Raw genomic sequence first — 26,679 nt, forward strand, 5'->3', positions numbered from 1 at the left:
ACAATTTACTCAGAAATACCTCAATCCTGCATAAATAATTTACAAACAACACAAAAGGAGGTGGGGCTCTTATTTCAAAGGGTAATCCCTGTTCCTTAATTTGTTAACAACGAAAATTCCCAAGTTCTCACATGTATTTAAGTTCGGCTTAAGCTGTTGTTAACTGTTCCTAATTTATTTCATTACATAATCATTCTTACCAGACTCAAGATGCGCTAAAATGGCTAACAACATGCTGTAATTTTACTTAGACTCATGCAAGGCTAAATGTTTCAAACTATTCCATTAAACAGCCTACCAAGATTTAAAAACTATTTCCATACTTCACAACCGGTCCTTTAGACTAGTCTGCACCAACGGTTCCGACACAACCGAATGGGAATAAATAGAATGAAAACATGTATTCTCCTAGATTGCACATAAAACCGAAACAGAGACAACATCCCCAAAATAGACTACACATTCAGCTCGGTTTTGGCTAGTACTTAGGTGTTCTTTTTGAGAATCTGATATGGTGCAACATGGAGAGAACATAATAAACAATGCTACATCAATTCGGGTTATGGTACAAACATAAGGTATTAATCAAGAAGGTTGGACCACTCATACGTCAAGTGCAAGGTACTTAATTAAAACAAAATTTTCTTTTAATTCCCATTAGCCCACCAAAGAAAATCAATTGTACTTCAGTCGTTACTTTAACAGTATATACAAAGAACAGATTAAATCGCGGACCAAGCATAATGCACTGTTCAACAAGTTCAGTTATAATTCTTTCAGCAGAAAAACCGAATCACGCAGCAAATTTTTTTTTTTTTTTTTTTTTTTTTTACATGTGACCAGTGTTAAATGATTTAAATGTAGATATTCACTAGACGCCGCGAACTGATTTGACCAAGTTAATATTATAGTGCTCCTAAAATAACCCAAACTTAAAATCCTGTTTACCAGTAGACATCAGATTTCTGAATCCACGATTAGGAACTACCCAGTATGTACTTAAGGCAGTCAAAGCCGATAACAAGCAACTTTCAATTCATTTAACCAAAATAATAAGGCAAGCCGAATACAGTGTAGCTTCATGTAATTAAAATTTACCTGTTCAGTTCACTATATTTTAAATTCAGTTCAGATAACCTTTCTTTAATTAGGCACTCAGTTCCAATGAAATGTCAAAATCTAGACTAACAATTTCAAGCAATCACCATATAAAATTTGTTGTCATAATCAGAGGCAATAAGTTCACATGCAAGTCTAAAAGTGGTCAAATTCACACAAAGCAATTCAGTATGTATGAATTAAAGTAATAAATATCCCTCACAAGAAAGACACATAGACAGGAGTCAAGTACCCTACCCTACACATCACCACTTTGTTTAACAACTTCTTTCTCAAGAATTATGTCTAGTGCCAATCCACCATTAGAAAATTTATAAAGACAACAAACCCGCATGTCTAAGACTTAATTAGTTCCAACTTCTACTTCCTAAGGGTATTAACAGGATCCACTTTGATAAATAATCTATCCCTACATAAGTTTGTCTACATACGTTTTCAGGTCAAATCACAAGTCCTTCGTAAGGCTTAAATAACTACATCAATTGTCATGTTTATATCAGTGCTACCCTTACTCAGTTATAAGACCCAACAGGATTAGTGAAAAAGAATAACAGTTTCTATTACCCGGTTATACGCTACAATCACAACACACAAGAAAAGTCACAAATCAGAAAAAAAAATATGTAGTAGCAATCACTATTTAAAGATAACTTATTATCATCCACTGCTCAGAATGTCACCAAAATATTAACCATTAATTCAAGTAGCAGTTCACTATTTCAAACCTAGTGCTCAGACACAAGTGTACCCCGTGATAACCATGATTGTGCACACATAACTTGCGGGACAGTGAGTTGATCAGGCTCACCACCTAGCAAAGGGGATGGGCACAACCATGCTTAACACCGTGTCCTACCAGTATCATCACTCCTCAAATACATGACAATTTTAACTAGTAACTCATTCACAGCGAAGTTCAAACAACAACAATGCAATGAACAAACACAAATAATCAATAAATTCAGACATTGACCATTCAGCAATCAAGTACAAACAACAGATATTTCATCAAATACAGACACCTTGAATCAAAACTGCTCTGATACCAATTAGTGTAACACCCTCCCTTGTATGCATCCAAGAGAGTCGTTTGCTAATCTTTATTAGAATTGCGGAATTCTGTAGCGAAGTTTTTCTTTTAAAATACCTTTGAGTGATGAAAGTGGAAAGCTAATAAGATTTTCTTGATAAAACTTTGTAAAAACCTTGCTGTTTGCAAAGTTGGAATTTTCCCAAAAACAGGTCGTGTACAAAATCAATATCAAATCGAGTTTTCAAAATATTTTTGTACGTGTTCCAGAATCTGAAAGTAGACGCTTGGGGCTTCGCGTGCATATAAAATAATAGTAAATCGGAGTTCATTTGCCCCTCGAAACATAACTCGTAAGTTGTCCATAAATCGTTAAAAATTCAGCATTTGATAAACGTTAAGAAAGTCCCTTTTCGCAAAACATTTCAGATTTCTTAAAGCAGCCGCTGTTCATAAAAAGACTTAAAGCAGAAATAAGTCATAGTTTTACAGTCATCCAAAAATCATCAAGTACCACATAATACAATCATCCCAAGCTTAAAACAGTCAACAGTGAATAAATCCAGACAGCAGCAAAAATATAACAGAGTTCAACATTCAAGTCCTCAAATGCTTTTACGTCCTCCTGCAATTTAAAAATTGCAGCCCCAAAGGGGTGAGAATAAACCCAGTAGTGTGGCAACAAAACCAAATGCAACAGTATTAACTAGGCACAAAATCATAAATAGTCACTTCAAACATTTAATCCTTTTTCATCATATATCATAACGCATATATAACGCCCTTTTTCCTTTACGCTCATAGCACCGTCGTGCGCGTAGCATCACAGTGGGTATTCCTAATGGCTCCCATGAAGGTGAATCCCACTGTGACCTATGCGGACTGAAGCCAAGTGTCCCCTCTCCTGGTACCAGGCATGCCTATATGATGCATGCTCAGTCACATGTCCTCAATACAAATATATATATATTCAAGATTTCATGAATCAAGTATACATGCCATGTTATGCAATCGCACCCAACAGAAAAATGTATTATGATGTAAAATGCATGCATATATCATATCATCCTTTCATATTCTTACCATTGGCTCATCATCATCGTAACATACATAGAACAAATGTGAGCAACACATCACAATTCCATACACTAGCCAATAGTCACAGAAGGTAATACCGCCTACACATACCTCGTGTGCCACAACAATTTATCAAACAACAGCGAAGTAATCCCTATTCACGAGTTATGCGCACCTAAGCGACAAGGTTTCAAGTCAGAATCGTACGTCACAAATTTCCTACATACAGCATATGTTTTTAGCCCATTTTCCTTAAATTCCTAATCGGTTTTTAGGATGCTGTTCCTAACCATATTCGGATTCCATAATAATTTTTTTCAGACGCGTAACAGCGAATAATTCTAAGATTTCCAATCCCAAACAGCATCGGTTTTACATACAGAAAATTCTCAAGGTTTCAATCATACAATTTCTACTTCCCACTCCTATGGTGCGCAAAAGAAAGCCTATATATCATGCTGTTTATTTAATTTATATAAAACTTAGTACATATCAAGGTTCCCCAAAACAGAATTTATTCCATTATAATCAATGAAGAATCCAAAGTTCCATTAGCATTCATATTCGGTTTTTGATGTTATTAACTAGTGACTTAAACATTTTCAATTACATATTTTTCTCTTCAAGGCTAGGGTGTGAGAAGGAGGCCTTTAAACCTACGGTCCATACAGATTTATCACATGCAAGTCTATATTACCATTGTGGTCCAAAGAAACGGTCCTAAGGCACGAAAATGCTCTCTTACAAGTTCATAATTCATTTTATTTTTTTGACTTGTATGCCTTAATATCAAAGCTGTACAGTGAGCAGAAACAAAGAGGTAGTGATAACAGAGTTTGATTTCCTAGGACACTCATACAACAGAAACAGATGAGGGAAGTTGGGAAATTTATCCTCCTATGAAACCTATGCTAACCGGACAGAAAGTGTAGGAATGATAAAACAAAATTTTCTCTTCTCAATATGTATGCCACGACCAAAACAGTGAGGGAAAAAGGAAGGAGAGTTTGAAATTGTTTACCTACTCATATGTGCATAACGAATCCCCACTCGAACAGTAGACAATCCTGCACCTTTCCGATGCTTCAGGAGGACGGTTCCAACGGCACGCAAGGGAAAAGCTGATTCATTCACAGCTGAAGCAAGTACATTCAATGGAACTTTGACTCGGAACTGATCCGCAAAAGAAACAAGAAGCAGTGAAGGGATACCACACCTCTTTGAGGGGTCTCGGCCGAAACAAGGGAAGGAATGGAGAGTGGCTCAAAGTAACTGCATGCAGTGGAAGATCTTTATTAACCGTTGAGAGAAGGAGGTGAACAAGGAAGTGGATAGGACACTATACCTCTTGACTCCTTGGTACATGGCCGACTAGTGAGAAGAAAGGAAGTATGTCTCAATAGTTGGTTTTCTATTCTTACGATTTAATGGGGAATTAGCTAGCTATGTTCAGAATGTGTGGATGGTTTGGCTTCGGTGATCTCTCATACGCATAGAGGAAACTAAATGAGGATCAGACTTTTAGACTAATAGAATGAAATCCCGTGGTCAAGAGGGAGTTGGCCGAAACATGTAGGAGAAATCATCCAAGTGTCCAAAGATGAGACAAGTGGCATTCATGCAATGCCATGGGCGAAAGGTGGCCTTCATGTAAGAGATTGGAAAGATTGAGCTTGACACCTCAAGGACATGCATTGGCTTCTAATGCCTGGAGATCAGAATTATTTCTTACCCTTTGCGCACATGGAGGGGAAACAAGATATATATAAGATAAATGAGGGTTGTCATAGATCAATAAGATTACATACCATTGACCAATGGAATTACATGCAAGGTGATTATTTTCATCTAATCAAACAGATACATGTTGATCTCCCAGCCCTCTACTAGGCGTATAGGATGGTACAAGGGCTGATTTGATTTTTCTTTGGATACTTACACAAGTAATCAAGATTTTCTTTAAGATAGGTTAGAGGTTACTAAAGGGCCCCACTATCATCTCTTAATGAGCATTGCTCACTGACATTTATTAATTATCATTTCATAGTCCTTCTAAGCATTATCTAGAATTTTCCTAGGCTATATTAAATTAATCCTATTCTTTTAACTAGAGCCTTGATTTCTCAAAGTATATATGTATATATCCACTCACGCGTACATGCAAATCAAATAAATTTCCTGGCTTAAATAAATTCCACTCTAAACCTATGTTTTATTCGAATTTCAAGTTTGCTACACCTTCTTAATTATAATTTATAGAAGTCCCTAATTATGCGGGATGTTACAGGGGCATATCCGGATATCCCATATCCGGATATCATATCCAGATATCCATATTCTAATATTTGCAGACCCCATACCCGGATACCAATATCCGAATATTTCGCGACAAAATGCAGTTTATGCATTTCACGAGATATCACTCCAAATGTTGGGTTTTTAACCCATTCCAACGTCCAAGCATACATTTTTATAGACTTTCAGATTCATGTTTATGTTGGTTACTTTATTTTAACATATTACATGCCAAGTCTCAAGCTTTAACCCATTAAAACACATGATCAAGTTAAGGAACATACCCAAGGCTTCAAAACAGAAGCAAAATGTGCTCTTGGAGCTCACTTGAAGCTCCCTAAGTTCTGACTTCTCAAGAAAACGAAAATGACCACAAAGCAAGGTCCTTTCTCTCTAAAGGTGGCTTCTTGAAGCCACACAAACAAGGAACAAAGGATCTTTCCCCACAAACAGTGAAGTCAGCCCAAGAAAGACTCAAGAACAGCCCACCAACTCAGAAAAGCATCCCCTTTTCACTTCCCAAAGCTTGAATGCACTCACCCATGGAGTTTTTGTGAAGAAACCAAGAGGAAATGAGGTCTCTTGATGTCTTAAATGGAGAGGGAAGAAGGTGGTAAGATGGCTGGTCACAAACTTAGAAAACTCACGTATAATGGAGAGGGAGGCTGACCTAGGATCATGTGCCACTCCTATATATATAGCCTCATTAAGTTTTAATCACACTATATTAGCACTAATGGCTACGCTTAGCATTTTAATCCCAAACTCAAGATTCTGAACCTACTCATTTTTATAAGATTTTTCATATTTTTATTTTATTTTTCGCAGCAACTTTCTGGTACGCGCTTTTACATAGCCAGTATCAGTTCTCATTATTTCGACTTGAAACTTGAAATCACAGTCCTACTTATTATTCTAGGAATATTCATGCACTTATAATAATTTTCCAGGATACTTCATCGGTACGCATTTATACCGAGTAGCAGAACCTGTATCTGCACTTTTTGTCAGAAAAGCGGCTTTCAGTATTATTACTCACTTACCAATATTATTTAGAGGAGGGATATTCTTACTACCAAATTTTTTTACTACCAACTCACTACCTATCTAATCATCATTGGATCAACATTTTCTCTTTTTTCAAAAACTTTTTAGCATTTTTCTCTTTGATTCAATGGTGATTACATAGGTAGAAAGTTAGTAGTAGAAAATTTTGGTAGTAAGAATATCCTCCCTCTATTATTTAAGCCTTATCATAATTATTAGGTTCAATTATGGAATCATTTTCAAATTTCTAATAATTAATAAATTAACTTCCACGACGTGTTTCACGTGTCTTAGCTTCGTAAGTACATAGCAGATCCTTCGCACGTGGTGCAACCAAATGATGTTGAGATTCGGGAGAACCTAAAGACTCTCGCCGGACAACTCAAGATTCTCGATCGTGGCGATAAGCAGCTGAGGAGCAAGATCATTCTGATGGTCAAAGTGCACTGAATTGGAAGAACTCCTGAGGAGTGTACCTAGGAGCGAGAGGACGAGCTTCTTCGGCAGTACCCTAACTTCCGAGGCAGGTATGTTTCTGATTTTGAGGACAAAATCCTTAAAAAGGTGGGGTGAATGTAAGGACCAACACCGTTAATTTAGGAAATTAATTAAATAAATATGAGAATTAGAAAATAGTTTCATAGTTGACCCTAATAATTATGAGAAGACTTAAATAATTATAGTAAGTGTGAAATAATATTGAAAGTCGTTTTTCTGACGAAAAGTGTAGATACCGGTTCTGCTCCACGGTATAAATGCGTACCGATGAAATAACCCAAAAAATTATGAAAAGTATATATGTTACTAGAAAAATATATAGGACTGGCATAACAAGTTTTAAGTCAAAATAATGACAACTGTTGCCAGAACTGATACTGGCTATGTAAAGGCGCATACCGGAAAGGTGCTGCGAAAAATAAAATAAAAATATGACAAATCTTAGAAAAATGAGTAGGTTCAGAATCATAAGTTTGGGATTAAAATGCTAAGCGTAGATATTATGCTAATACTGTGTAATTAAATTAAGTGGCCTATAAATAGACTTTTTCACACAACCCTAGGCTTATCCTCCAGCCTTTATGCGTGGGTTTGGCTGCTGTGTGCGTGTGTGTCTTCATGCTTGTCACCTTCTCCATGGCCACTCTTGCTTGAAAAACTCCCAAGTCATCTTTTTTTCCATTGATTCTTCTCTTTTAGACATTGTAAACACTTGGTAGAGTGGTTGTAAGGGAGAGGAGGGTGCCTTCTGAGTTGTTTTACCTCTGTTTGAGTGAGTGTTGGGGGCTGATTTCTTGAGTTGAGCAGTGGGAGTCATTTCTTGGTTGTAGAAGCTTCAAGGAGTGACCTTTGAAGAGAAAGGACCCATCTTGGGGTGCTATTTTCGTGAACACTTGAAGTCAGAAGTTGGAGCTGACTTGTGAGCTCCAAGAGCCATCCCATTTTTTTTTTGAGTCTTGGTGGTAAGCACCATCACTTTGATCATGAGTTTTAATGGGTAAAAGTGGAGTCTTGACATGTTTAATAAGATAAACAAGTAACCAACATGATAACTGACCTAGAGGGGTTCAAAGATGCATGCTTTAACGTTTAGAAGTGTTAAAAATAGAACCTTGGAAGGGATATCTCGCAAAATATCCGGATATGATATCCGCATATGGGGTTTTATTGATATCCGAATATGGATATCCGGATATGATATCCAGATATGGCCTCGATAAATATTCAGATATTTTGGGTTTTCGAGAACAGTAACGGTACTGTTCATACATAATGCTATTTTGGGTTTGTGGACCCATGATTAGTTAATGTGGACTTCTGTAATAAATAACCTAAGTCAGAATCTAAGTGATTAAGGGCTTATGGCTTTGTGAGAAGCCTAAAGACATGAAACGTAAAGGAAATGCGTTGTCTTTATGTCGTTTTCTTGTAGAGCATGTATATTGATATTATTATTGGTCCAAACAGATTGTGATCGTGCTGTGTGTAGACTTTGAGCTTGGTTGGACTCTTGGCTTGGATAGTTAGCTTGCAAGGTAAGCTTTTGTGTCCTCGGTTTAGCCATTGTTGGTTGCACCAGATCCCATGGGGGGATGGTTTATATGCATGATGTGTTTTCATGTATTATTTTATTGAAATGCTATTGAGCTGTTAAGTGCAAATGCCTTATGATATGTATGTGGTGTTCGCCTAGACGGGATGTGATCCTGAGGGCAGGTACGGCATGGGCGTGTACTGCGTGGGTAATAAACGTATTCTTGCATCTCTCTGGCCAGTAGATTAGTTATAACACAAATGACATGATTATCTGCTGCATTGCACTGGTTTTGGAACTTATACTGTTAAACTGCTTTTGGAACTTATATTGCACATATAAGTGAGCTTGGGGTGGAAGATCCTTGAGGACCCCTTGCCTTACTGAGATTTCTGTTTAGAGATCTCACCCCATGTTTAGGGCACCATTTTCAGGTTCAGGTAACCCTGGGGTTGAGACCTCGGGTGACAAGAGGCCGAAGCTGAGTTGAGGTGTTTGATGTTATGCTGATATGACTGGCTGTTATTCTGATTTACTGCCTTCATTATTATGATGTTGTTGTTGAGACTTGTTGGGCTTGTGCCTTATTTGGTGAGTATGGGGATTGTCCATGCCACATTGACTTGACTTTATGCTTTTAGATTCGAGTTGTATAATTGTATCAGGATTATGTCCGGTCTACGTGTTGTAGTTCTGTGACTTAGATACTCACTTATTATATACGAGGTTATTCAGTGTAGATAGCTGTCTTTTGCAATTTACATAGATGCGATGTTTTTATGAAAATGATTAAGTAATAAACTTGGCTAAGGATAATGATGTCATAATTGAAAGTAAAAAGTTATTCTGCATTTTTAATTAAGCGTGGCTTAATACGATGACATGTTAACAAACCGGATATACACGGGGTGTTACTGATACCACTTGTAACGCCCGGTCGCTTCAAGAATCAATGACTATCCCCACACACTAACACTGGACTTTTCAGCATGCTTTATCCTCACTCGCACACTTCCTGGGAAAACTTCCCACGAGGTCACCCATCCTAGAATTGCTCCAAGTCAAGCACGCTTAACTACGGAGCTCTTCCGTTTCGGGCTACCGAAAAGTAGATGCATCATGCCTTGCACACCGCTTCCGTTCCGGGATGTTACAATAGGGTTTATGAACGTCTGCTACCTACCGAACATGAGGGATACTGCCTCATGCCTTGCACACCAGGGTTGCTGCCTGATCCTACAAGTACTAACATCACATCCATACATTATATCAACAGGTATACTACACACCATGGTTGCTGCCTGATCGTGTAAGTACCCAACATCACATCCATACATTACATCAACATGTATATTCACATATCTCAGGCATATATCAATGCATATATATCATTTTCATAAAAGCACAACAAAGCATATTCCAGCAAGAAAACTCATATCACCCATACTGCTAGCTATGGTAATATTCTTCAATGCATCATGGAAGTCTTTATATAATGTTGTGAATATTATCTTCTTGAAAGATCATAATTAGTTCCTAACTTATAATTTTCATTGTAATTTTTCTCTTATGACAGTTTGATATAAATCTTAGAAAACAATTACAGTTGGATGAAAAAAACTAACATTGCGGTATATAATTTTTATCTCTACAACGATTCTTTTTATAAGCATAAAATGAAGCATTTAATTTAATTTGTAACATGCTTAGAAGGTGGATTGAATTGTAAAAACCATGATAAAAAAAATGTTTCTCTACTTTTTTTTCTCACCACAAATTAAATAATTTGCAGCTCTTGCCTTGGATATGTCAGTCATTTGGAGAGGGTACAAGATCATAATGAAAGAATAACGAAGGTAAAGAGAAAAAACAAACACACCACTCAAATTTAATCACACAGACAAAAAGAAGTATAAAATAAAACTTTATTGGATGATGATTCAACCCAATCACCGAAAGCACGTGATTTTTTTATTCATATTGTGTGGCTCATAATAGTATTATATATTGCAGTATGCACTTATTTTTTTATGAGGCTTGACAAAGTCTATTATGTAGCGATGGAGGACTTCAAGGGTAGAATGTGATGGCATAGTCAGGATTGGAGAAGCAAGTAAAGGTGCTAGTCTTGTCATCATATGCGTAGCAATAAGCATCAGGACATTGCTGCTTGAAAATGTCAGAGTATTTTGTTGGTGGACATTTCTCTGCTGTGTTGAAATCACCAGTGCAACAATACTGAGGCTGGTTGAAAGCCAAACAAGCACTCTTGCATGCAATCGCGCTTCCATCAGAACCTTTCATTTGGAGCTCCGCAGGGCACACATTGTTGATGTTGTTAGGGCAGCTTGAGGTTTTGCATTGACCACTCCCACCTTGTGGGGTCACCGAAATGGGCACGTTGAACCTGTCCACGTTGCTTACATCGTAGAAATCTTGACCTCCATTTGATGCTATCGTAATTTCTACCAAAGTTGCTGGTGGGATTGCCCTGGCATCGTAGAAATCTTGACCTCCATTTGTAGGTCGAGATAACGCGATTTTACTAAAATAATGTGTTGTTGTCATTTTTTCCCAGCCGGAATCGATTCTCCCAGACTGGGAATCGGCGACAGTGGAGAAAAATTGCATTTTTTTCTGCATAATCCCTATTTCCATGGCTTCCCAAGGGTTCTAACTCTGATATACCCACTTAAAGAAGTTCAATTAACTTTATTATATTTAGATTAAAAACTCTCAACTCAAATCATTAAAGTTTCCCTTTTGATTACTCAAAACAAGCCATTTTCATAAAAAAAATGCAAAGAAAAGGGTATATGGTTACCTTGAGGCTCTTAAAAAGGGCTCAAGCCCTAGGGCCAGCCCATTTGGCCCTATGTTAAGCCCTATAAAATTTTGAACATGTATGGGGTCATTTTAACCCCATCCTCTTAAATCCCTCTCATTATAGGGTTGGGTTGGGGCTGGCCATGCGGGCTACAATATTCAACCCAATTTACATAAATATGAATCATTTTTAAATGTGACATATCTATCCTTAATATTAAAATATGAAAATTACATAAATATGAATCTTTTTTAAATGTGACATTATTAGAAAAGTGTCAAATAGTAACATAATTTATCGTCGAAAATAGAGACGAATTTTTTGACAAAAATCACATTACATCAAAAATAGAGACGAAACAAGATTTGGCCATAATCACTGACATAAATTTTTTCGAAAAAAAATTCAGTCAAAATTCTTGATAAAATCTAAATTCCGTTGAAACTTTCAACAGAAACATTTGTCAAAATATTTTTGTAAATTGTTGACAGAAAACTTTACGAAATCTAAATGTCGTCAAAATATTTGATAAAAAACATATTTGTCAAAATTTTCGACGAAAAATATTTCCCTTTAAATTTTTAACGAAAAACATTTCCATTGAAATTTTTTTGTACAAAGTTCTAACGAAAAATATTTCTGTAAAAAATTTTGACGGAAAAAAAAATTCGTCAAAATTCTTTATAGAATCTAAATTCCGTCAAAAGTTTTTGACGAAAATATTTTCGTCATATTTTTTGACGAAAAAAATTTCCGTCAAAATTTTTTACGAAACACATTTTCATCGAAAATTTTTGACGGAAAATAATTTCGACAAATTTATATTTCTATCAAAATTTTCAAACGAAACACATTTCCGTCAAAATCGACAAAAATTATTTCTGTAAAAAAATTCGACGGAAAAAATATTTCGTCAAAATTCTTTACGGAATCCTAATTTCGTCGAAAGTTTCACAAAAATATTTCCCTCAAAAATTTTGAGAAAATATTTCCGTCGAAATTTTCATTGGGAAAATTTTCCTCGAAAATATTGGACGAAATTACTTTTTCCGTCAAAACTTTTGGTGGAATTTGTTTTATCAAAAATATTTAAAAAATCATTTTAGTCAAAAGTTTTGACGGAAACTAAATTTTGTCGAAAATTTTGACAAAAAATTTCATCGGATGAAAATTCCGCCGCCTTTCAATGAAAAGTATTCCAACGAAAAAATATTTTTTTGACGAAATTCTTTGTCGTTGGCAACGTAGAGTTTTTATAAAAAATATGATTTTTTTTAGTAGTGTAAAAGATACATAAAAAATTTAGAAGGCCCGCGGGCTGGCCCTAACCCATAGGGCTTTGGCCCATATGGATCTATATCACTGTGAGCTTTTTGGCCCTGCGGACTTTTTGGCCCTAACCCACTTGGGCTAGGGCTAAATGGGCCGGGCTGGCCCGTTTTGACAGCTCTAATTAAAGTTTCCCTTTTGATTACTCAAAACAAGCCATTTTCATAAAATAAAATAAAATGCAAAGAAAAGGGTATATGGTTACCTTGAGGCTCTTAAAAACAGAGAAAATAGAAAACTTTGAGGGCTTTGAAGATACTCCTAGTCACTGCAACAATGGCTATTGTGAGGACTACCCTAAACCAAAGAGGACAGCCCCACAACTCCCCATAACAAAACCTTGAATACCCCAAGAATGGGTTTTTTCTAACATTAATCACAAGCTCCCAAGTGTTTAAAGGATTTCCATGGAAGAGAGATGAAAAAAGTGAATACTTTTGATGATTTCACAAGGTGGAGAGAAAGAAGGCATGGAGAGGAAAACAAAGTGTGCTAAGGTTTAGGGAAAGAAATGGGTCTATGAAGGAGTGTTAGTAAATAAAGGAGGAATAAGGTTATTGTCATTTAAAGAACACTGCTCACTAATATGACAATATTTATTCTAATAGCTCCTTTCTTTATTTTTCTTTCAAATTTTATATTCTTAACTTAGAAATTTTTGTAAGAATTATCATATTTTTATTTTTATTTTTCGAGACACTTCACCAGTACGCATTTATGCCATGAAATACCCAATATTTGCACTTTTCTTTCGAAAAATGACCTAATCTTAATTATTATTATTATTTTCTCTTAATTTTCCTATGTCAATTATGTAATTATTTATTAACATCGTATTTAACTCTTTAAATTCCTAATTTAGTAGTGCGTTTTCTTACACCATGCGTGACATGATGGCACAAATCCAACATGTTGTAATTCAAGACATTTTTGTTATAAATATTGGTGGGTCCCATAATATTTACCCTGATCTTGGAAAAAAACCATGGTATTTTATTATAGGGAAAAGTGTCTATACTTTTAAATTACACAACTTACATCCTTTCACTCTCACAAAGAGGTGGGACCCACAACTTTAAACCATAAAATGACACAACTTTACATCCTTCAAAATTATACACACTTTTCCCTTTATTATAATACTAAGACATACAATATTACATGTTCAAACCCTTAACTCCATTTAAAATATGTATAATTATTTAAATTAAATTGAACTCTCTCGTTTAACTTCATATGATCCTTATTTATTTGAATTATTTCAGATTTTTCTGTTTTATTTGTGATCAATTTCGCTTTTCATTTATGCGTATTTACTCATAGCTTTGAGTATAGCGTTAACGAGTACTGTATGTCAATAAACCAATCTAATCCTTAATATATTAGCATTTTCCAACATTGTTATTTTCTATGTTACCTATCTCTGGCTCACTTTTTTTTCATTTTAATTTTTGAACCCTGAATAAAATTATATTTACATATAAATTGATTACTTAAATAGTATTTTATTTTATCTAAATTTAAGATACTAATACATTTATCAAAATCAAGTCAAGTCAAGTTAATTTTATTAAAGATACATAAATTCGTGAGAATAAAAATAATAGTTCTAAATTGATTGTTCATTCTTGCTAACAGTTTTTATGAATATTATTTTATTGGAAAATCGAAATTAGTTAGTAACTTATAACTTTCATTGTAATTTTTCTCTCAACATTGTTGGGATGAATTTTTTTTTGATATTTTGATATAAATTTTCGAAAGCAATTAGAGTTGGATGAAAAAAATAACATTGTAGTGTAAAATTCTTATCTTTACAATGACTCTTTTTACAAGGAAAAAAGTAGGGTTTAATTTAATTTTTAACATAGTTAAAAGATGGATTGCATTGAAAAAACCATGATAAAAAAAACCATACGGGGGTAAGTGACTCTAAAAAAAAAACCATAGGGCGATTTTTAAACTTTTCTCTACATTTGTTTTACTTAATTCTTTTTCTCAGCATGAATTATAATTTGAATAGTTACTACTAGCTGCAATGTTGGTCACCGAGACCATCAAATTAAATAATTTGCAGCTCTTGCCTTGGATATGTCAGTCATTTGGAGAGGGTATAAGATCATAATATATGAAAGAGTAATGAAGGTAAAGAGCAAAAACAAACACACCACTCCAATTTAATCACAGACAAAAAAAGTAAAATAATAAAACTTTATTGGATAATGATTCAATACAATCACTGAAAGCACGTGATTTTTTTATTCATATTGTGTGGCTCATAATAGTATTATATATTGAAATACGCATTTATTTTTTTGTGAGGCACGACAAAGTCTATTATGCATCGATGGAGGACTTCAAGGGCAGAATGTGATGGCATAGTCAGGTTTGGAGAAGCAAGTAAAGGTGCTAGTCTTGTCATCATATGCGTAGCTATAAGCATCAGGACATTGCTGCTTGAAAATGTCAGAGTATTTTGTTGATGGACATTTCTCTGGTGTGTTGAAAGCACCAGTGCAACAATACTGAGGTTGGTTTAAAGCCAAACAAGCACTCTTGCAAGCAATCGCGCTTCCATCAAAACCTTTCATTTGGAGCTCCGCAGGGCACACATTGTTGATGTTGTTAGGGCAGCTTGAGGTTTTGCATTCACCGCTCCCACCTTGTGGGGTCACCGACATGGGCACGTTGAACCCGTCCACGTTACTCACGTCATAGAAATCTTGACCTCCATTTGATGCTACTGTAATTTCTACCAAAGTTGCTGGAGGGATTGCACCGGCACCATTGCATGCTACTCGACCGGAGGCACAATCGGCAGTGGCACAACTGAACTTTCCGTTGTTGTTCGAACATCCCGTCCTAGCCCAAAACCTACCTGACCATGGTGAGGGGAGGTCCACGGAGTTGGATGCTCCCGTTGCCAACTCGAAACCTGTTGTTGATAGTTGAGGCTTCTGGTCGCCGGTTAGGGTTCCTGGCCATACTGTGTATGGGCAATTGTTTCTGAATGTAACCTTGGCTCCTTGAGCCACTGTATGCAAAACCAAAATGATAAAATGTGCGTTGGGATTTGATGAATCAAGTCATGTATAGATTTCAAAATTGACAAATTTTACACCTTATAAAGTAATGTGAGTAAACATTAACCTACACTTAAGGAATAAATCATCTCATATGTTATTTAACACGACCATGTCGTGTGATAGTATTATAATTATTTATGGCCAAATCAACATTGATGATTTCATCATGTTACATTCCGATATTATTTCTTTCTTCATTTCTCATTACTATTGACTAATATGCTCATGAATGGTTAGGATCTTGTTACATAACATGGTCACATCAAATAAGACAAAATCTATTCCCATACTTGTGTACCATTAACATGAGGAATGTATATATTTTGTTACATATATAAATACATGTGATAACTTATAATGCGTTAATGTCTATGATAAAGAGAATAAGGGAATGGAAAATGTAATTGAAATATACCATTGAAGAGGAATGCAAAGCAAAGGCAGAGAGCAACACGGGTGATCGTCATTGTTGGTGAATAGTGATGAGTTCTTGTTTTCAGAGGTTGCTTGTGAAGTATGGGTTTTAACTTGCGTAGCTATATATAGGCATTGAGGCTTGAATATTCAATGATCCGTAGCTGTCACGTAAAGCAAGTATGGGGAATTTAGCCATTTATGACTGAGTTCGTCGTCAAGGGGCTGCTACGGTTCGCTGTTTTGATTAATTGAGTTAATTGTTAATATCCTCTACCATAACCTAGTGGGACTTTTTTTTTTTTTTTATACATAACCCAGTGGGACTTTTTTTCTTTTGGTAGAGAACCCAGTGGGACTTAATGATGTTAAATATATGTTTCTAAAAGTTTAAATAAAAAATTTAATCATCGCACATGTATAAACTAATTTAATTCTTAATATTTTATAAATTAGACGTATTCGTACACTACAAGAAATTCGCTGTTTAGCTACAATGATTTAGCCATACGAACGGTCAATGTCGCAAAATTACTCTTGAGATGAATTAAGACGCATTTTTATTGAGCATACAAGGAAACACATTGAGAAATGAGAATGGGCCCTTCGATATTGGGCTGTGAAAAATTGAAAATGGATTTAAGTAGGCTTTTTATCTGTTTCTCCAAGCGCTAAAGTAAAGGAGGAAGGGTTTTGGAGCACGTTACTCATGCGTGGTTCTGCTATGCATTCAGGTTTTGAATTGGATTCTTTCTTAGGGTTTCATATACTTCCATTTTCTTCGATCAAACATTTTCACTTGATCTAGGGCTTATGCTTGGATCAATCTCTACTTGATCTTTCCCCTATTTCTTTTTGTTTTCGTTAATTATAGAATTCCTCCATTTTAATTGTTTCATTTTTGTTGTTGATTTGAAATAATGATGACTTTCCTGCTTGGGTGTGCACAATTCTTATGCTGAGAATAAGGATTCCGAGGAATCTTGCATTTCCTCCGATCGATGTGTCTTCAGCCCTAACAATGTCATCGTCTGCGCGACTTTTTCAATTTTTTTCACTCGTTATTGTGCATGAAATTTTCACTATCTGCTTCTCTCTAGCTCTCTTTTCCCAAATTTATCATGAAATGATTTTTTCATTTTGGCTGGAATGGTACTAGTTGATTGGAATCACCATTTTTATTAGTTAAGTTGGTTCTCTGTTTTTCTTTTCTTTTTAAAATTATGTATTTGATTTGGTTTTTGCAGGCTATAAGGAAAACTAATTGAAACCAAGAATGCGGAGGTATTTATGAGTTAAGTTGAGAATCAAGGAGTTCTGCCATGGTTGATGAACGACAATTTCTATAGAGTTTCAACAAAGAGAGTAAACCAAGATACTATTAACCTGGCCGGATTTGGATTTGTTTAAGTTCAGATTTGGAGCTTTGGGTCATATTTTTTTCCCCTTTTCATGTTTGTGTATAGGGACATCACAGGGGCCAATTTGCTTGTCGATTCTGCTGGTCTTGTTAAGCTTGCTGATTTTGGGATGGCTAAGCATGTGAGTTCTAAGTCTCCCCCTCTGTAATTTACTTTTTTTGTGGTCTTAGTCCTTGTTTCATGCAAAGAATGGTTCTGTCATTTCATTGATTCTTTGTATTTCTAGTTGTTAATGATTAGCTATTTACTGTTGAAAAATTCCCGGAAAAAAATGGCTTTAAAAATGCAGGTTTAATTGAAAGGCTCAAACTTGTAGTTATCAAAATTATTTTCTCTTGGTTGAGATCAGCAATTTTATTAACCCTTAAAGCATATCATTCCGTTGTTTCTAAATAAGGTTCTTGCATAACATCAGGCATTTCATCCGTTTTCATTACTTGAATATGTATCTTTAGGTTGTGGTGCTTATTATGTGCTGTTGAAATGAGGTGCTTCTTTAAGTTTAATCTGAACATCGATTTGAATGCGTGGTGGCATAGAATTATTTGTGTGTCTAGATTTAAATTTTTTTTTTCATTTTTTTATTTCACTACCATGATTGTATTGCTAGTGGTTATTTGTTGCCATTGTGATACTCTTGATTTGATCAGATAATCCTTACATTCGGGTAGAATAACTTGGAATCTCTATGTTCCGAGGCTAACTGGATATGAAGCTAATCTTTCTTTGAAAGGAAGTCCATACTGGATGGCTCCAGAGGTACATTCTTACTCTACATTACTCTGTGCTGTCTCATACATTAATTACTTAGTAACACTTAAATTCTCATTTAGCTTTTGCAGGCTGTGATGCAAAAGGATAACAGCTCTGATCTAGCTTTTGCTATTAATATTTGGAGTTTGGGTTGTATAATCATTGAAATGTTCACAGGGATGCCTCCTTGGAGCAAGTATGAAGGAGTAAAAGCCTGCAGAAAATTCTCTTATGTCTTTTTTGATTTGTTATTCCCAGGCTACTTCAGTAACCATATAGTATAAGATTTCTCGTAGGTTATAGATCCCCAATAATTTTTTGTTCCATTTTCTTTTTTGATTCTCTAAAATAATTTTTACAGATATGTGACATGGTTGCTATTGCAAGATATTTGAATGTCACGCTTATAGTCCTACTCTTTTACAGATATGTGACATGGTTGCTATTACAACTAAAGCATCCTTTTGGGCTGATCCCAGGTGACTCTTTTATTCCATAGCGGTGTTTTTTTAACAACAACCTTATCAATGTTGTTAGGTTTGAAGGATTTCTGCTCCTTATTTTTGAATGAGGATCTTATCTCAACACATACTCTTATCAATTATGCGGTTCCTTTCTATTGTTTTGCGATCAAGTTTTGATGTGTATCTCTTGGTGCAAAAGACATTGCTATGATGTCCCTTTTTAAAAGGTAAGCACCCTAACTTGCTACCCTTACAATTGGAACCACGAGAATGTATTAAATGTTAGCAACATACACATAACCCTAACGTTTAATTTCAATAGTGAGGTCTGCCCAGTGAGGTGTGTATCCTAAACCGCTTTCTGTGTTCAAAAGTAGAACTTTCATTCATCAACAACATCAACAACACCTTTATCCCAAATTAATTGAGGTCGGTGGTAGATGAACCCACATGAAAGATACAAAACGGTTGAAAAAAAGTAAAAAAAAATAAAAAATAAAAAATAAATAAATAAATAAATAAATAAAAATACACAAATAAAATAATAAAATAAAATAAAATGAAATAAAAATATATGTTTAACCCTCCACCATACTTTCATTATTTTTAAAAAAAAGTATCCTAAACCACTTTATATTGATTTTATGTTTATATTTATATAAAAAATTTACAGCATATATACTCATCTACTTTCTCAATTAATTTAATTTTAGGTTTGAAACTTTTTTTTTTTATGGTGTGGAGGCTTGAACCTTGGGACGACGCTCTCAACACTCAGCCCGAGAAGTGGAATGTTATGCTAACCACACCTCACTAACACCTTTTTTTTTTAATTGAAGTTATATTAACGGCTTTGATTTCTTACACTAATTAACCAATACAGTAGCTCTGGTCACATTGGCAAATGGTGCATTTGGGATCGGATCAAATAATCAATCATGCACCTCGTAGACCCTCACTGAACCATGTACTATCATTTGGTCTGGAATTGACCTCGCCAAATTAGTAGCATTCATTAATTCTAAAATTTAATACCCCAATGCAAGTGAGCGGCACCAAACCCCAGTAAATCCTAAATAGTAATCTTTCACTTTAATAAAACCTATATAACTAGCTAGTAAATAAGTAAAATATTGGTATAAATATATAGAACCTTTGTGTAAATAAAAAATAAGAAAAGGTCTAAATAAGCTTTTTTTTAATATTATTTTTGTTACTCACAGGATTTGGAAGAATTGGGTGTAACAAAAAAAAATATTGATATATTATTATTATAAAAGTTGGTGTTTAATGAGTGGTAATATTTCCAAGAATTTCTGTTTTTTATTCATTTGTCTGTACTGTGTGACTCAGGAACCAGAGGAGATCCCTTGGACTGAGACTGGAGCTGAAATTATTGTTGAGTCCACTAGAGTTTTCACAGATAAGGAAAAGGCCGCTGCACATTTGAAGGTTTGTATTTCTGTAGCTACCTTTTTCCGTTTTGTTGATTTTTCCATTATCTAATATTGCGTTATTCTATTGTAATTGTTATATATGATTTATGGGAAATGCTACTCTCATTTTACATGAGAGTAGCTCTCTCATGTTACAGAGATAAATCATGTGAGATCCATCATTAAAAGATAAAAAAGAAAAAAGAAAAAAATTGGATGAGATTTTCGATGTGAGACAACATAAGATAACTACCTCATGTAAAATGAGAGTAGTATTTCCCATGATTTATTAGTATCGTATAGACTATGTTTCGTTTGCAGCTTATTGCTTAAACTTGCCTGAGTTCTTGGTTGATTATTGGGACATGAATGACATTGACTGTTTCAACAGCTAAGCGGCAGAGACTGATCTTAGGATTTTGTACATTGGTGTTTTGAGGTTGGTTATCATAATAGCTAATTAATAGTATATTAACATAATATGAAATTGATTTGTGCAGGTATGATATGGTAGATGGCATTTCAAAGGACTAGGATGGCATACAAGAACAAATCCTAAATATAAGGAAAATTTGTACTACCATATTTTTTTATGGAATTGAGAAGATATTTTTTTGTATAGCTGTCCCATAAGTAAACTTTTTATTAGTTATATTTGGCATTTTTTTCCCTCTATGATATTGGTAGAAAGCTTCGTTAGCTTGTATAAATTGAAAACATGATGGCTTGTACAAATTCGTCAGCGATAATAGAATATAATGTTTAGTGCTTGGTTCACATTTTAATGTGTTCACTAAATCGTTTGAGCTGTTTTCAACATTATTTTTCTTATTATTGTAATTTATCGAGTTAATATTTTTAATTTTAAAAAGAAATTTCGTATATTTAGCCACATTCATGAATGTGGCTAAAAAAAGTTTTAGGAACAATCAGCCACATTTTTCTATTGTGGCAAACAAAACAGTTTAACCACATTTATAAAGTGGCTAAAAAAACAATAAATGTGGCTAAAAAAAGGCTACCACACTCAGTCAAAATGTGACAAAGTGAATAAAATAATGTGGCTAAATTATTGCAACACCACTTCTAGCCACATTTAATCAAAATGTGGTAAATTATGTTAGCCACATTTTTTATCAATGTTTGCCACATTTTTAAATGTGGCTAATCGGCATTTTGTTTGTAGTGGTAGTTAACACGGTTAAATGTAAGACAATATTACAAGCATACATTTCCTTTATTTTTAAGGAGTGCTCAGTGGAATAAAAGTAATCTGTTCTTATATTAAATTTAATCTTGATGTAATATCATTGAAAAAAATTATACTTAATTTAATATTATCTTATATAACCAATTTGAAATTTCATACCGTTATTAGCATAATCAAATTCTTTAATGATTTGTCAACAAAAAATCAATCCACAATTATACAAAAATACTAGCAATGCATCAAAGTTAAACTGTTTCATAATTGTGGAAAAAAATTCAAAATTTTATTAATCACATTTTGGTTAATTAAATCGAAGAGCAATTTTCATTTTACTATCGGTCATATTAGAATGTTTCGTTAAAATATAAATTCTTGTGTTTACTTCTAATTCTTTAACAAATTGCTTCTTATGATTTTAAGTTAATTAGAAAAAATTTATTTTACTTCAGTAGAATGAAATGTAGTACTTGATCAGAAGGGTTCGTATTTGATATTGGATCTGTCGGTTAGCTAGTAATGATGATGACGTTGTAAGATGTTAGGGCTTGAAACTGTGGTGTGGGGGTCTGTACGAAGAGCATATGAGAGTTTAGGGTGTTTGAGTAGTGTGCATTATGTATTTCTAGGAGAGTTACCTCAGAGTTTGGCTTGGACTAAAAATCCTTCTTCTCGAGTTTAGGGATTCTGATCCCCGACTCGTTTTAGTTTGCTTTGGCTTAATCCAGGTATGGATTTGACTTAGAACAATACTTCTCAATTATTTCCCAAAAATATTTTTTAAATTATTTATAACATGTTTGCTAACATCTTATTTTAGAAAAAAATTTATTTTTTATTTTTCGTAAAAAGTTAAATAAAAAAGCTTAGACTCTAAAATAAATTAATTTTTTTATTATTTATTCATCAATTCATCTATTACACTTTGAGACTTCCCCTTGAAGAAAATAAACTTCATACTATTTTTATTTTTTTTTGGATCCTATCTATTATACAATTAGTACGATTTGAGTTAGGTAGGACCAATCACATCTGTATGGAAAAAAAAAAAAAACAACTAAATAAGATAAATTAAAATGCCACAAAATATTGGAATAAAATAAGTTAAGAACAATCCACAACATCATTGATTCTGTTAAGACGAGAAACATAAACCATCAAATATTAAACTTGTACGTAGATGAAAATAAGTTATTAAATAATTACACATAAATACAATTAGCTAAAAGAAAATTATAAAGTAATTCAGTATAAATGCAAATGAAAGTCACCAAAACAAAATGAATTTATCACATATAAAAAATAGAATAATATTTGTGCAGTTACTGCAGATAAGTTATCTGCATTTACTCCCAAAACGACGTCGTTTTGGGATAGAAAAATTAAATAATTATAATTATAAAGACTATAATAATTCTGAAATAAATTAAAATTACAAAAATACCATGATTTCCGCCCCAAAATGACGTCGTATTAGGCTTACTGCAGATAACTTATCTGCAGTAACAGCAGAAAAAGCGAACCCTATAAAAAAATACAAAATAATAAGCCGTCTTTAAACAATATAAACACCAATTCATAAGTATTCTAAATTTCTAACAAATTATAACAAAGGGAGGGAAAGTAGGTAACTCACTACTTAATTGTACCTTCTTCCATTTTCAATTAAATCAAATAAAATAACGGTATGTGCATAAATAAAAATTGAAAAAAAAAAGTATCTAATGTTACTTTAAACAACTTTGTCTAATGTTCACCAAAACGACGTTGTTTTGGCATTGAAAAATTAAAAAATTAGAATGATAAAGAGTATTATAATTCTGAAATAAATTAAAATTACAAACACACTATTATTTTCGCCCCAAAATAACGTCATTTCGGTGAATATTAGACAAAGTTATCTAAAGTAACTTTAGAAAAAATGAACCCGTAAAAATTTTCTTTATTTCTTAACTCCTTAAAATTTGGTTGTAACTCTCAGGTGGTTAATTAACTTCCATTTAATTTAACTGAAAATATTCATTTCCGTTGAAACAAAATTACATGTGGCTAACTAATAATTATTATTATTATTATTACACTTTATATAGGGGGAGTCAATTTAGAAAAGACTACACTCTGGGATAACTTTTCATTATTTTCAATATGTAATTTTATTTTTAATGAATTAATCCATAAAAAAAATGCAAAAATCTATTAGTCCTAATGGCGTGGCAAAAACACACTCCCTAATAGGGGTGTAAATAAGCTAGGCTGGCCTGGCCTAGCCTACAGCCCAGCCTACGTTGAGCCTTGCCTCGCTCGGCCTACGTTGAAAAGTAGAATAGGCTTAGGCTTATAAGAAAGCCTTTTTAACAAATAGGCCGTAGGCCAATTTTGTCAAGCCTGACCTAAAGCCTTGTAGGCTGGCCTATTTAATTTTTAAAAATTAAATTAATTAATATATTTATTTTAGGTGACAATTAGTACCAACCCTTGTCTTGATGGTGGTTTAAAGATATTTCAATGAATGATATTCTCTTGTAGACTTTATTTCAGCTTTGGTTGACCTAATAATTGTATTTTTTTTATTTTCCCCATTTCTTTGACTCTATTCCTCTCTTATATATATTATAGAGTTGGGGTATTATGTTGACTCTTTCTTGTTTGTCATTTTTTATTTCTTATGAGAAGTACTATTGCATGCATGAATGAAACTTTGCCTAGTATATTTTTTTAGTTATCTTTTTTACTATTGTAAAATTTTTAATGCTCACTAGTGAAATTTATATATCGTGCAAAAAAATGCAGCAATTTATGAACACGTTAATGACTTGTAATGTCAAGCGAATATTTTAAAAATTGTTAATTTTTTTTAATTTTTTAAAAATATATCACAAGGGAGGCCTACAAGGCCTGTAGGCCATATCAGGCTCTCTAATTTTTAAAAATAAGTCAGGCTTGACCTATAAATAAAGTCTTTAGTATGCCAGATAGGCTGAATATTTTTTTACGTAGGCTTAGGCCATGAAGGCCAAAGCCTAGCCCAGCCCAGCCCATTTACACCCCTACTCCCTATAAACAATTGTTCCAATCAATATTGGACAATATATTTCGTATTATACATACATATGTTATATGAGCATATACCTTTTAAATGCCTTAGAACAAAGCCTGTTGCACAACTCATCCCATCATCGAATTTGGGAAGAGTAGCCAAATCCTTTCATATTAGGATTACAGTTTTACTCCTTTTTATAGACGGTTTGCTATAAATTTCAATTTGATATCTTCAAAAATGCCAATTTGTGTAAAGAAAAGCATAACAAAGCATATTCCCGCAAGAAAATTCATATCACCCATACTGCTATATATGGTAATATTCTTCAATGCATCATGGAAGTCTTTATATAATGTGCTGAATATTATCTTATTGAAAGATTAAAATTAGTTCCTAACTTATAATTTTCATTGTAATTTTTCTCTCGACATTGTTGGGATGAAAAGTTTTTGACAGTTTGATATAAATCTTAGAAAACAATTAGAGTTGGACGAAAAAAACTAACATTGTGGTATATAATTCCTATCTCTACAACGATTCTTTTTATAAGCGTAAAATGAAGCATTTAATTTAATTTGTAACAGAGTTAGAAGGTGGATTGAATTGTAAAAATCATTAGGGGTTAGCGATTCGAAAAGAAACCATAGGAGGAATTTTAAATGTTTCTCTACTTCTTTTTCTCACCACAAATTAAATAATTTGCAGCTCTTGCCTTGGATATGTCAGTCATTTGGAGAGGGTACGAATAAGATCACAATGAAAGAAGTATAAAAACCTCCAAGTGGCATATTATGAAGGTAAAGAGCAAAAACAAACACACCACTCCAATTTAATCACAGACAAAAAGAAGTATAAAAATAAAACTTTATTGGATGATGATTCAATACAATCACCGAAAGCACGTGATTTTTTTATTCATATTGTGTGGCTCATAATTGTATCATATATTGAAATACACATTAATTTTTTTGTGAGGCTTGACAAAGTCTATTATGTAGCGACGGAGGACTTCAAGGGCAGAATGTGATGGCATAGTCAGGTTTGGAGAAGCAAGTAAAGGTGCTAGTCTTGTCATCATATGCGTAGCTATAAGCATCAGGACATTGCTGCTTGAAAATGTCAGAGTATTTTGTTGGAGGACATTTCTCTGCTGTGTTAAAATCACCAGTGCAACAATACTGAGGCTGGTTTAAAGCCAAACAAGCACTCTTGCAAGCAATTGCGCTTCCATCAGAACCTTTCATTTGGAGCTCTGCAGGGCACACCTTGTTGATGTTGTTAGGGCAGCTTGAGGTTTTGCATTCACCGCTCCCACCTTGTGGGGTCACTGAAATGGGCACGTTGAACCCGTCCACGTTGCTTACATCGTAGAAATCTTGACCTCCATCTGATGCTATTGTAATTTCTACCAAAGTTGCTGGTGGGATTGCACCGGCACCGTTGCATGCCACTTGACCGGACGCACAATCGGCGGTGGCACAACTGAACTTTCCGTTGTTGTTCGAACACCCCGTCCTAGCCCAAAACCTACCTGACCATGGGGAGGGGAGGTCTACGGAGTTGGATGCTCCCGTTGCCAACTCGAAACCTGTTGTTGACAACTGAGGCTTCTGGTCGCCAGTTAAGGTTCCTGGCCATACTGTTTATGGGCAATTGTTTCTGAAAGTAAACTTGGCTCCTTGAGCCACTGTATGCAAAACCAAAATTGTAAGAACCCGCACCGTTAATTAAGGAATTTAATTAATAAATTATGAGAAAATAGGAAATAATTCCATAATTGACCCTAATAATTATTATGAGACCTTAATAATTATAGTAAGTGATTAAGAATGCTGAAAGTCGCTTTTCGGATGAAAAGTGCAGATACCGGTTCTGCTAGTCGATATAAATGCGTACCGAAGAAGTATCCTGGAAAATTATAATAAGTGCATGATAATTACTAGAATAATATGTAGGACTTGTAAAACGAGTTTCAAGTCCAAATAATGAGAACTGGTGCCAGAAACTGGTACTGGCTATGAAAAGCGCGTACCGAAAAGGTGCTCCGAAAATTATAAGAAAAATATGATAATTCTTGTAAAATTGAGTAGGTTAAGAATCCA

The 26,679-nt window shown here is 34.2% G+C and overlaps 2 protein-coding genes, 1 long non-coding RNA gene and 1 pseudogene across 7 annotated transcripts; 1 reads left to right on the plus strand and 3 right to left on the minus strand.

Annotated features, from left to right (window-relative positions):
- Nucleotides 1–10,670: 10,670 nt before the first annotated feature.
- LOC133290168 (thaumatin-like protein 1a) lies at nucleotides 10,671–11,258 on the minus strand. The gene has a single exon (XM_061488226.1). It carries the CDS (start codon nucleotides 11,256–11,258, stop codon nucleotides 10,671–10,673), a length of 588 nt encoding a protein of 195 aa, XP_061344210.1.
- Nucleotides 11,259–15,112: 3,854 nt separating this feature from the next.
- On the minus strand, nucleotides 15,113–16,309 carry LOC133290169 (thaumatin-like protein 1b). The gene is made up of 2 exons (XM_061488227.1): nucleotides 16,258–16,309; nucleotides 15,113–15,790 (listed from the first exon to the last, which is right to left on the minus strand). The coding sequence occupies exons 1-2, from the start codon at nucleotides 16,307–16,309 to the stop codon at nucleotides 15,114–15,116; spliced, it is 729 nt and encodes a 242-aa protein (XP_061344211.1). The 3' UTR covers nucleotide 15,113.
- Nucleotides 16,310–16,888: 579 nt separating this feature from the next.
- Nucleotides 16,889–21,072, plus strand: LOC133290170 (uncharacterized). Of its 5 annotated transcripts, none has more exons than XR_009748609.1 (6): nucleotides 16,889–16,990; nucleotides 17,504–17,798; nucleotides 18,328–18,909; nucleotides 19,066–19,121; nucleotides 20,248–20,346; nucleotides 20,831–21,072. It is a non-coding gene; the product is annotated as an uncharacterized LOC133290170 (long non-coding RNA). The 5 variants fall into 5 exon arrangements; XR_009748608.1 differs by lacking the exon at nucleotides 19,066–19,121 and having other exon boundaries at nucleotides 18,328–18,436; nucleotides 18,511–18,909; XR_009748607.1 differs by lacking the exon at nucleotides 19,066–19,121 and having other exon boundaries at nucleotides 18,328–18,436; nucleotides 18,520–18,909.
- Nucleotides 21,073–25,586: 4,514 nt separating this feature from the next.
- On the minus strand, nucleotides 25,587–26,301 carry LOC133290171 (thaumatin-like protein 1b; annotated as a pseudogene).
- Nucleotides 26,302–26,679: the final 378 nt, after the last annotated feature.

The sequence above is a fragment of the Gastrolobium bilobum genome, unplaced genomic scaffold (assembly GCF_033153095.1).
Source record: "Gastrolobium bilobum isolate Gb01-03AN ecotype WA unplaced genomic scaffold, APGP_CSIRO_Gbil_v1 utg10618, whole genome shotgun sequence".
Taxonomy (NCBI): Eukaryota; Viridiplantae; Streptophyta; class Magnoliopsida; order Fabales; family Fabaceae; genus Gastrolobium; species Gastrolobium bilobum.